A 12950-nucleotide genomic window follows, 5' to 3' on the forward strand; every position below is an offset into this window, starting at 1 on the left:
AAAATGGAGAAGAAGAGGGCACGTGCAGTGTCTTCAGCTGGTCTTTTCACAAAAATGTCATTTCAGTTCACTTTTTCCCAAATACAGTAATTGGTGATAAGAAGATAGAACAGAAAATTAAAACTGTAAGAGGATCAGTGCCATTCTTTGGTAGCATCCAGTATTCACCCCAGCACAGGCAGGAAGGAAATAGTTTGAAACACCGGATGCTCTTTGCAACTTGTGTTTTGGGTGTATTTCCAGTAGGGGTTTCTTCCCTCCCCATGAAAACAGACACACATTCTCATTTAACAACTAATTGATTTATTTAACAATACAAATTTCTTTCTACTGCATGGTTTAGCAGAGAGAACTTGAGAAACAAAATTAGCTTCTTTTCTTTTTCTTTTAAAGTTTAAATGTTTACACAAAAACAACCTTTACTTCAGTAAATATAAAATTTACACACAAAAAAAATCTACATTAAAAAAGAACAGAATCATGACAAACCAACAAGAAAAAAAAAAGAGGATGGGAATTCAGTGTAAAGGATCCAATTGCAAGGAAGGCAAGATGGGGCAACACTAACAAGGCATCCCATTTGTACACCTAGGTATCTGAAGTTGTAGGTACAATACAAACCCAAAATACATTAAAATTAGAATTAAAACCTGTATTTTTATACCATAATATTTTATGATATAAATATCTGTAAATTCTGTAGGCAACACAGTTAATGTGTGAACTCCATAGTTTGCTCCCCACTGGAAGGTCACTGGAGTGGTGTACGAGCACCATGTTGCCCACGAGTGCACTAATGGTCAGCAGGGAGCAGACTTTAAATGTGCAGCCCAGATGTGATAGCCCCTTGTTTCTTTGCCAATCTGTGCTATTTCTCACATGTCCAATGACACGACGAGAAATTCTGGTCACCTTCAGCAGTGATTTCCAGCACTTCATCTCCTGGCATTAGTCTGTTACCTGACTCGGGCATATTCACCTGCCAGATCCTGTTTCTCATTCCCTTTTGCACTTTTTAACCTGAACTCTAAAGCTATCTTGTAGCTACCAAGAGAGACTGGCTTCTAGGTTGAGATATTTGGGATACACAGTTCTTCAAGCCACCTTCAGGCATCTGTAGAAATATTTAAAGTAGGGTGGACAATTCATAGTCAAAGGTTATGTGATACAAAAACCAGGGACCTGTATAATATTGATTAACTTTAGATCTAAATTTTTAGCATTTTTTCTATTGCTTTAATATTTAAACTTAACATTCAGTTTTCATATATTAAATGAGCAGAGCATCTTACTGATGGAAGTGCTACATTATCTCCAAAAACACCATGTAGTAAGGGAGACCGTAAAGTTTAAAATTAAGTGTAATTTTAAAAATCATTTAAAGGAATCAAGTATCTTTATTTTTTTTTTATAATCAATATTGTGACTGGCAAACTATAAAAGCTTAAATTATAAAACTATTAGTGACTCTACTTTTTAAACTGTATGTACTCTAAAGCTGTATTTTTGTACTTACAGATGTTACAAAATTTCCAAGCCAGAAAGTGAAGGGGGAAAAAGGTAGTCTCTAACACTTTTACAGATTCCATTTTTACTAAGAAAGGTTCATTTCCCCCACAACTGTTTCTATGTCATATAAATCTGATTAAATTTATTGTACTCCTCTCTTTTCTGGGTAGATGATACAGTGTTCAATCATGCTTTGGAAGACCTTTTTCAATGGATAACAGTTCTCTAGGTCAGCAAGTCCAACTTGCTTTACTCAGAAACAAAAGCACCAGACTATCTCTAACTTGGCCCTCCTCCTGCAAAAACCTTTGTAGCAAGACTGAGGCAGTCTGTTCTGAGAGCAGGACTGGCCCTGAAGCAACCAGCTACATTAACTTCTGGAGTAAGCATATGAAATGTGATCATTTCAAGTTGAAAAAGAGCTGAAAAGTATTAAATTTCAAAAAATTGTAGAAATTTCACTTGTTCTGTTAAAAACAAAACAGGGAAAACTTAAACAATCCACAGGTGTGCATTAAACATTTAATAGCAAGCCTTTGCTTATGTATATTAATTTAAAAATTATCCACAGGGATCTGTGATACATTGGCCTTGCCTTGTTACTATAATTAAATTTATTAAAATATTAATTTAAAATAGGAAAACAAAGAAACTACTCCTTGGGGAACATGTTTATTGTGTTTGAGATGATACACTGGGTGCTCTCTGAGCTACAAAGGGAAAAAGGAAATCCTTTCATTACAAACTGACAAAGGTAAAAGTTAAAACAGTTTTCACAACAGCATGTACCACATATTGGAAATAGATCTGGGTTTAATACAAATGACATAATTCCTAGTAATCTACAGCTACCTTTAATAACTTCATACAGATAATGAATTAGGCTAAAATGCACTATAATATTTGGTTGACTTCAGGAACAGTATCCTTAGTACATCACAAAATACATTTTGATATCCCAAAGAAGCAAGACTTGCAAGTAGGCATTTTAAACATAACTAATCTACAGCTACAAACTTCTACTCTTGATAGCATTTACCTTTTTGGGGGGGGCAGTATCCCAGTCTTCAAAAGGATAAAAGCAGAGTAGAATCAGTATAACATATACACAGAAGTCCGTATTGTAAAGGCTATAAAGATTTGTTGCACACTGCAAAGTTGCCTTCTGCACCTTCACACTGCACAAGTAGTTTGTCATTTATGTTGCATATCTCTTGGTCCACTGTCTGGCTATCCTGTCATGTTCTGCTCTGTTGGTCAGGTACTGAGTGGCTATGCTTCCAACCAGAGGATCAGCTGCAAAAGGCAGGAGAAAATGCATCAGAAACCATCCCACTAGTAACAAAAATCCCCAAACAAAACCACATTTTAAAACACAGCATCCATTCCAAAATACAGTTTAGACCAGAAATATAGTGGGAGCTCTTATCATATAAGACATTTCCAAGCAAGTACACATGAACAAAGCACAACAAACAGAAAAAGAAATCAGAAAAATCTATTGTTGTTATCTGCATATGAATGAATCTTGCCTCAGGCAGGTGCTCTGCTTTCATCCCTTTGGGGTGCAGGGGACATTCAGCGAGCTGCCCAGCACCCTCCAGTCAGGGAGCTGCACAGGACTAGTGTGAGTTAGTGCCAGGGCTGCAGAACACACTGAGGGGAGCCACTTTGCTTCAGAAGACATCAAGCCTTTGTACCAAAGAGGCTGATCCATTTCTCCCTAACTGTGACCACCTTCTGTAAATGAATGGTCCCTTAGCACTATTGCTCAGTTCCTGCCCTGACTGCAGGCAATTAGCATCCATTGCCTAATGACGCTGGTCACAGAGTTGTTGCTGAGAATCTGTACTGCTTCCAGTGGAGCTCCTCCCCTCCCCACAGGAGCAGGAAGTCTCTTTGAAAAAGGGAGAGTTCTCTCTGAACATCACCTCCCTTACACTTGCAAGATTAAACCTTTCAACTGCTGTCTTAAGAGAAGAGACTTCCTGTGGCCCGTTCCGACATGCAGGATTTATAACTCAGGAGAATGTCACTCCTTTCCTGGATCAAACACTCACTTCCTGGAGCTCCTGCAATACAGACCTTCATCAGCTTATTTTCTCCATCGTATCTTGGAAAAAAAGGACTTAGCGCTATTTACTTTCTGTTGTGTCACAGGAGTGAAAAACACATTAAATGTGGGACCACATCAATCTGGAGTGCTTCATCCCCAATTTAAAAAATATTAAATTTTATTTAATCTGCATGCAATCAAATATACAAATTACATTCCATGGCAATTAAGTCAAACAACTAAGAGTCTCTCAGCGAACTATGAGCTCCTTACCTGGGTTGCAATCTGTCAGAAGAGAACAAATAGACAGCAGAACCTTTGAAATAGTCAAAGCAGGGCTCCAGTTGTCTTTCAGGATATCCAGACAGATGACTCCCTGACTGTTGATGTTGCAGTGATAAATTCTGGTGCGGAAAGTAACCTGGAAACACAGCATAAGAGACAGAGAGAGTCATTCAGTGCTGCCCAGGGATGGTGCCCCTTGGCTCTGAGAAGCCTGTGGGACTCCCAGTTCTGCAGAGCTTCTGCAGAGGCAGCTCCTCTCTGCTCAGCTTCTAAACCACAGTTGTTTAACAGAAGAGTGACTATTTTCTGTAGCCACGGCTGCCTTTAAGAAACCTACCACGATGAGGTTAGGGCCATAAACTGCTTTCACACAGGCCCTTTGTATGGTATCCACAAAAATTAGGACCTACTTTATAATATGGTAGCTATTTAAGGAACATACTCCATGTCAGGAACATTCTACTCACAAATGTAACTTTACTGTGGTTTCTGAAGCTGAATAAGTAGACAGAATTTGACTGCATGTGCGGTATTAGTTAATCTTTATCTTTCTTTCCAAAGCCTAAATACAGACCATGAAAATTAGTCTTGTTAAATTAACAATGAAATCTTTGTCCTTACCCTTCATTAGGCACAATATAATATACAGCCAAAACAATGCTATTACACTAAATCCATCCTTGTTTTTAAATTACTTCAGACTAATATTGAAAGAGCATGTGAACATTCTGCACAAATAAGAAGTGAGAAATATGTAAGTGCACTTTTTTTTTCCATAAAGCACAAGAAAATACTGAAATATTTCTTTTTCATACTGATTGGGGGGGGGGGGGGCAGGGATCCACAATGTATCCTAGAAATTCCAAAACTATCCTGCTCTAAAAATATCTACAAGATTTGAATGAGGAATTTGTCTAAAACTGTGCATCACTTCAGTATAACATTCTTAATTCAGAACATATGAAATGCTGTGGGTTACAGAGAAATGTGAAATACAGAGTGTATATTCTTTACGTTGTAATCATTCTGGTAATGAAAAAAGGTATTAAATTTATAGTAACAAAGTTATAGCCCCCAAAGCTGTAAGTCATAGCATGCTGTGTGGTAGAATGCAGTGAAGTTGTGAGAGTTTTGCAGCGTCTTTTCTGGTGACTTGGTCAAGAGTTGTAATATGGCATTAAGGGAGGGGAAAAGGGAATGACCTTTAAATTCTTTCATATCCATTAGTAAATTACAATTTATTAGGTGTCCATACTATTTCTGAGCAAGGAATTGACATTTTAGTTTAAGATTAGTTTAATTTAATAAAAATAGCTTTTGCTCAAAAACATTATCAAACAAGATTGCTGGTTTTAGCAGTAGTAAATAGACATTTTAAAATAATGGAAATTCATCACACTAATTTACCCAGTTTTAAGTCACAATATAACACTCCAGTTTTCTATGTGAACTCATTTTAGTTTTTTTCTCATTTTGTTAAAAATTACATGATAATATTTAATATAGAATCTGGCTCATAACAGAATTATACATGCATTTTAGTAGCTAGAATGAGAAGAAGGAAACACAAGAAAGTCTTGTGTTGTCTTCTAATAGAACTACAATTTCTTGAATCTTACCTCTTGATCAGAATTTTCATCTCATTTATCACTTGGTGAAGTTTGGAAATCAGTATTGACTGTGGTAATCAAGAAGTAAATTAGACAGGATTTTTCTGGACTGCAAGCCAAGATTTTGGACCTTGTAGTTTTCAAGAGACCATAAACAAATTTGATATTCAGAAAGTGATGAGCCCTCACTTGGCTGCAAGCCGCATTCTTCTCACATTAAAAAATGATAAGCACAATAAAAACCTTACCCTTACCTTTGGTGGCTTGAATGGATAGTCAGATGAAAATGTGATATCCAGGAAGAAAACGCCTCCTTCATATACAGAACCAGGAGGCCCAAGTATAGTAGACCTCCATTCATAAATGTTATCTCCTTTAGGACCGGCACTGTGTAAAGGAAAAAGAGAAGAGGGAAAGAAAGAGTCAGATGTACCTTTGAGAGAGGCATTTTATGGATTTCCTTGGGCATTCATTTTGTTTAATAAAAACCATTTGACGATTTTTAACACCTGCCGAATTTCCAACTGATTTCAGTGGACTCAGTGTTTTAAACTGGCACAAAAGCTGGGACTCTGCTGTCCTTTTGGAGAGACAGCAATGAAACAGAATGACCACGAACTGTGGGACTTTCACTGTCTGAAACCTACCCCCAGATCTATTTTCTTGAGTAGGTAGTTGCTCTGAGGTTCTACATCACTTTCATCACCCTTTCTAAATCACCCTCTCAATGCCATCATATTCATACACAAAAGGAGTTTTACGTCTTGACCACATTCATCTTCTCCAAGCATTTAACAGATCACATCTTCATAAAAAATGTGGCTTTCAAGCACATGGATACCCATTTATTGCTACTTGTTTTGTAGGCTAGAGTGAAGTGTTACACCCTTGGGCAGCAAAACTAGGGAAGGGAGAGAGAATCAAGTAACATGGAATTGAGCTTCTTACAGCACTGTCATTCCAAATAACTGTTTTCTTCAGGATATATTTGTGTTATGCCTCTGGGCAATCGGCAATGAGACGAGCCAAAAATACTTTATTTTAAGAAGTACAATACTGAATGCATTTCTCACTAGGGGAAGGGTTACTGCATAATTAATTACTAAAGAAAAGCTTTGAAAGAATGGATAAGGGACCAGAATTTTCTCAACTTCTGAGCTATCACTAATATTATTATCACACAATAACCATCTAACCTCCTCACAAAAAATCCTAACCAAACAATAAACCCTTCCCCCTCCTCCCCGCCACAGAAACCACCACAAAAAAAAAATCAAATCTTTAAGCAAGTCTAGATAAAAATTAACCTAGCCTTCCACAAAGGGCCCTGAATCTGCCCTGCTGAGATCCAAACTTACTGAACTGACTGCTATGGAGAGCAACAGCACTGAGCTCATGCTGGATTGACACAGTGGATTGATCACGTCTATGCAGATAAGTCAGTAACACAGCACTGCAAAAGATCCTTTCCATTCTCCCCTCCTAGACAGTTTCCCAGGCACCACCTCCATTTCACAGACATGCTGAAGCAGCCCCATCCTCCTCCCTCTGTGGTGCCAAGGAACAAGCCCCCAGGACTGTCACATGTGACTGCACATGGAGCGAGCGACGAGGCATGGCACCACACTGCAGCCTGGGGATTTGTGGCTCTGGAATCGCACGACACACACAGGAGCCTCCCTACAAGTGTTAAGGCTCTCCCTACATCGTGTCACCCCATGTATCCGTCATACGTATGTCTGCAGTCTGTAACGCCCTGCTGGACACTCACGCTTACTGGGTACTCCAACACCGAGACACTCATCAGAGACAAGGAACATGAGCAGTCTGCACTATGGATCTGCAATCCCCACATGAAAAATTCAGCTATTTTTACATTAAGATCATAATTGAGAAAAAAACAAACGCTGTTTTTGATTATGAATTCTCTTTCAATTAATAATTTTCCAAGATGTTTTTTATCTTGCAGACATTTCATGTACCAAATGTTGCAGTTCTTTCACAAACAGGATAAAATAATCATGAAATTTGGATGACATCCTATTTAATTAAAAACAAAAAATTATTTTATGAAGCTGTAGCTATTTTCCTGCCGCCAAAATGAAAGTAGGTAACAAGAGAATGCTGGCCTCCAGAGCACAGCTAGGAAAGAAAACATACAAGTGCTGTCAAAAATAAAGTTTGGGTCTAAAATCTTACTTTCTATTTGCAATGCATGCATAAAAATGGAAGAAAAATACTAGATGCATTTTAAGGAAAAAAAGAGAAATCCAGAAGGAAACAGGTCCATTTTTGGTAATGCAATGAACCATTTGTACCTTCAATCACTCCAGAAGACAATTTTATTCATGATCCCTAAAAAGCAATTAGTGTAAGAACTGAAAATACTGGGGCAATAATGACAATATTTAAAACCCACACAGGCCATTGAAATGTTTCAATTAATTCTTGACATTCATCAAGCTTACAGCTAATTAGTATTGTGCTTGAAAACCAAATTTCTGTGGAGCAATTTAATTTCAGCATTAGATGGCCTAATGACTGTTTTATAGTTTAATGCAGAGGTTAGTGCTCTTGCCCTGCATGTCAGGTACTTTTCTTTCATACACCTCTAACAGCTGGATGCAATTCCATCAGATTAATGAAATGGATGTATCAAATCAGTGACATATTTCAGCCCAATGAATCAGTCATGATTAAGTGCACCACCAGTCCAGGGTCAAACTATTTGGTAATCACTTACCAAGTCAGAGCATGGGCATCTATGAGCTGGCAGCAACAAGCCCAGTGCCATGGCCCTCTGCCTGTTACTATCTCCTCTCCTCCTCCATGCTACCACCAGAAATATAGGAAAGGATGGGGCTATAATACGAGAAGAGTTGCAAGGCCCTAACCTTGTAAGCAGAAGAAAATGCAGTTTGAAACTCATCCTAACTGCTGAGGAAAGATTGCTGCAATGTCAACAGAAACACAAAGCTTCAACAATAAGTGCACTCAGAGAAAGGAGAAAATTTTAAAATGCTAAATCATTATATCTGATTGAGATTTGTTAAATTTGTATTTAACAGCTCAAGTGGTGTCTCACTTCCAAGTGGCATAAAAGACACGCCTGCTTCGCTAGCTAGATACACCTGCTTCACTAAACATCCCTGCAATTGCTACTTTATTGGTTTGAGGAGACACAAGACTACAGACCAGAGTCAAGACATCTCATTTGACTTCTGCAACCTGTGTATTCCACTAGGAATCATCCCCAGCCAGCCATACTCAACTTTTGTCTTCTGTATACATGCCAAAGTAATCTTTTCTGGAAGCAAACAAACCCACTTTCTCTACGACTCAGCAGAGGACAGCAGACCTGTTCCCGGCAGTGTCAGCCCCTGCAGTGATTCCCACAAGGACAGGCCAGCGGGGTTACACCCACTTGGCTGCCTGCAGGCAGAGCATAAAGTGCAGCCCTGCCTCAGCTCACACCTCGGTAGTGTCCGAGCTGCGAGCGAGAGCCAGAGCCCCGCTGCAGGCACTGCCTTCGGCTCCCCATCACTGCAGAGCATCGGCTCAGGGCTGCAGAAAGACATGGGGAGGGAGCTGCTTCTCCATTCCCAGAGAACAGCAAAAAACCCAGGCTGAAAACTGGGAATAAGGAAGCTTTACTCTGTCCATAATTTTCTATTGAAAATATTTTCTATTGAATATTTCTATTAATATTTTCTATTGATACAACCAGTAGAAATACTGTCCTCCTGTTGGGCACTAAAGAGGCTGGCACAGGAGGCCTTCTAGGGGATGTCTTTGAGCTCTCCATTCCCAGAAGCTCTCATGGTGTTCAAGAGACTTTCCTACTGCAAGCACAGGCTGCAAGCATCTCACCTTACACCCTGAGAACTGTGATGACTGACAGCCTACGACTCTTCCGCGCTGTCTGCCCCACTGGACAGAACACTCCAGACAGAGCACTACAATGGGGAACTTCCATGGTTTTCTTCCCCTTCTCCTTTCATCAGACAGACCCAACTCCTTCCAGCCTCCCTTGTAGAATCTACATGGACAAAAAATCCTCCTCTATCCAGTCCTTTAAAACACAAAATCTTGATGGAGCAACAGGTCTGATGACAACTTCAGTGTTTCAGCTACAGAGCATACAAGTGCAGCCCATTGCGAACAGCCTGCTGTCCTCCTAAATTAGCTTCAGAACATCACAAATTCGGTAAAGGCACCAATACTGTATTCTCAATAAAAAGCCCACTTGATTAATTTTTTGCAATATGGGCTAAACAAATCTCAGACAAAATAACAAAGCAATTTAATTGAAATGAAAAAATATTATTTGCAAAATTAGGGGGGTTTACTTCATACATTAAACATGGATTGCTTTTTAAAAATAAATTAGAGTGAACTGTCTGCATCTGCTTCCTAAGCAAATATCCATTTTGTCACTTCACTCGGGGATACCTGATTCAGATAAGACAAAGGATTTATAACCATGCTGTAGCCAAGCTAGTCCACCGAATAGATTTAATTTACAAGTGTGGCTTCAGACGGTGAATTTGAAAAGACATGAGGTTAAACTTTAGAGGCCCAAGGGTTCACACCAGGTCTTTCAAACCTAACTCTGCTGAACCCTGGCTCTCAAGCTTCCTGAAGATGAATAACAGCTTTTCCAGCACAGTGTTAAGAGCATTCAAGTGGATGCAGCAGCATTCACACCAGCAAGAAGCCTGTTAGACTCCCGATGCAGTAGTCACAGAAATCCAAGTTCAGCTTTTGTTACAATTCATTAAATCAAAATGCATTGAAGCTGCCCATATGGAACTAACTGCAGGACAAGAAATTTCCAATTTACATGATGTTGGTATCATTTTGCTTTCTGCACTTGCTAAATGCACTGCTGTCAACAGCACTCCTCTAAAACACAGGGCTCTAAATTTGGCTATGGAATGCAACTTCATAGTACTGAGACTGTGCTAATTGAGAAGAAAAAGGATGAAGACAAATGTAATTTGGTTAGATTTGTTGTTAACTCTGTGTAATGCTTTATTATGATATAGAATTTGGGTTTGCAATAGCATACAATTGGGGCTGGGTGTGTTTGTTTTTAGAAAGCTTCCAACAGTGAAGTCTGCCAGACTCTAGAACAGTCTTACCAGAAATGTCTTTGGTATCATAAAACTAAAGGTACTGCTCTACACCTCTACATGGCACAGATTTAAGTGGTAGAATATTTTCACACATTCTCTTCTCAAAGGCTCCACCCTCAGGTGTGCGACCCAAGCAGGCAGAATCATAGAACTGTAAAGGCTGGAAAGATCTCTACTGATGATCACACAGGCAGCAGCTAACAAACCAAATGGGGCACCTGGGGTGAGAATCAAGTAAGGAAAGAACTGCCTCCATCCTTCCTAAATGTTTATTTCAAAATGAGATTCAGCAAAATTTACTCTTGAAGTTCTTCACAGACTGCTTAACCACTGCTCTGTCACTATGTAATTTTTACAGCAGTGTAAGTGAAGTCAGTGCTCTAAGAGAGGAACAAGATATCATTTTTGGATTTTTCTTATTTCAATTGAAGGTACTAAGTAAAGAAAGAAAAATGCCCTCAAGCATGTTCCACAAACTTGTGCTTGAAAAATCCACTTCATAATGCTACAGTATAGTGAAGTTCTGCAACATCTTCAACACAGCTTTGGAAATTGACCTTTACAATTCCTGCTGGAACAAAGGCATACAGGATGTTACCACCACAAAAGGCTGTGTTTTGGACACCAACGTCTCAGCTACAGCTGTTGGATGATCTAGTTCAGTGCAACACCACGAGATGCTAAAGGGGCAGAACAGATCCCATCAGCATATACAATTCAGGCAAATACACAGATCCCATCTGGAGGGGGTCTGTCTGCTTCACCATCTCAGCTTCTGAGCTTGATGAACACATTTCCAGCGAAAGAAAAATGCCCTAGGCTCAAGGAACACCAACTTATCACAGAGGTGGAGATTCGTATCTACTATGCAGGATATCTAGTGTGGATGCTGACATTTGCCCCTCAGACTACCCCGACAATCAGGGTAGAGAGAAGAGTGATGGCAGCACAAAGAACATCCAAATACTCCCTAATACCAATGTTTTCCATCTCCCTCCGGTGACACCTACTTTTCACCAGCAGCATGGGGAGCCTGGCTCCTAATTCAAGCTGCTAAGCTCAGCACTTGAGAAAATCCTCCTCACCCCTCCATGCAGTGAGAAAGTGAGTGAAAACAGAGCTAGACAATGCTATCTTGTAGCACACTACCTTTTTATCTAGCTACAGATACACACTGTCATGCTGCTGGTAATCAAAGAACAAAAAATAATCTCACAAGCAACCAAAGGATCTTATCTGGTGCAAGCTGTCTGAGAGTAGCTCAGTGAAGCCTGGAGAAAGCACAAATCACTTACCAGTAGTTATGTTTTAATGTTAAGCATGGGAATAGAAAGATGCTCAAATTATTTTCTTGCTTTGATATTTTCAACACGTTGAAGAAAATTTGTCCTCTACCTTTTTTTCTTAATTCTCTTTTTCAAGTGTGGAGGCACTCTTGTGGTTTTGGTTAGAGGGCAAGAAAGGAAGCAAACTTTAATTTTAAAAATGTTTGTGGGTGGCTTTCAGTTCTGTGACCTGTGACAAGCATGGATAACAATTTCCATTTTCTTTATTTTTCAATGCCTTGTTTACAAGGCTCTCTGGAGTGCTTATTCTCAGCATTCATATTATCAGTACCAGTGCCTAAGCACCTCTACTTACAGAATCTGGGAACTACATTCTCTAGACACAGAAAGCATACTGGTTTCACTGGCAAGAGCTACAAATATAGCCCTAATGTTAGGACTGAAGCATTTTTCTAAGGTTGGACACATGAGGGCTGCCTATAGCAATGTATCAAACCCATCCAGAAAGCACTTTTTGATAAGGTGCTCACGGTTGTTAAAGTTTACATGTTATGTGCAGTTTTTTTACAACAAAAAGTTTCAGTCTATTGTCTTCTTTATATAGCTACTTATTACTACTGTTCTTATTTTACCTGCCACCGAACTACCTGCTACATTTGTTTGCTGGAAAAGGTTATTTTCTGCTTCTAGCAGATCCACAGAGGTTCTGTGGAAATGAGGACACAAGGATCTAGTTCAGTGTACAGGTCTTTCCTTCTGCCACTTCCCTAAAGTCTATCATGTCCTTATGAAATCTAGAAATCTTATGAAATCTAGAAATTAGTGTTAAAAAAACCCCAGCCAACCTACTTTTAACTCATGGAGCCCCTGATAACTCAGCCAGTTGTAACGCAGTGCAGGACTTGTGCCCAAGGACATGGTTCTGTGCAAAGCAAATGCAACTTGAGAGCTCCTTAAAAGCAGTGTGGCTACTCAAAGCAAAGTGCTGATCCAGCCTAAACTAACTTGGCCAAACCATACACATTCAGAAAGCAAGTGCCATTTGCCCTCCTGCAGCCAGAGTAGG

General features: G+C 39.4%; 1 protein-coding gene across 3 annotated transcripts in view; it reads right to left on the reverse strand.

Annotated features, from left to right (window-relative positions):
- Window positions 1-286: 286 nt before the first annotated feature.
- UBE2E3 (ubiquitin conjugating enzyme E2 E3) overlaps window positions 287-12950 on the reverse strand; it is a 57389-nt gene continuing 44725 nt past the window's right edge. For all 3 annotated transcript variants that reach the window (XM_048309780.1, XM_048309783.1, XM_048309781.1), the window contains 3 exons: window positions 5715-5847; window positions 3839-3986; window positions 287-2805 (listed from right to left, as the gene is read on the reverse strand). In XM_048309780.1, the coding sequence (XP_048165737.1) occupies window positions 2708-2805; window positions 3839-3986; window positions 5715-5847 (379 nt within the window). In that variant the 3' untranslated portion in view covers window positions 287-2707. The remainder of the gene's footprint in view (window positions 2806-3838; window positions 3987-5714; window positions 5848-12950) is intronic.

The sequence above is a fragment of the Corvus hawaiiensis genome, chromosome 7 (genome assembly GCF_020740725.1).
Source record: "Corvus hawaiiensis isolate bCorHaw1 chromosome 7, bCorHaw1.pri.cur, whole genome shotgun sequence".
Taxonomy (NCBI): domain Eukaryota; kingdom Metazoa; phylum Chordata; class Aves; order Passeriformes; family Corvidae; genus Corvus; species Corvus hawaiiensis.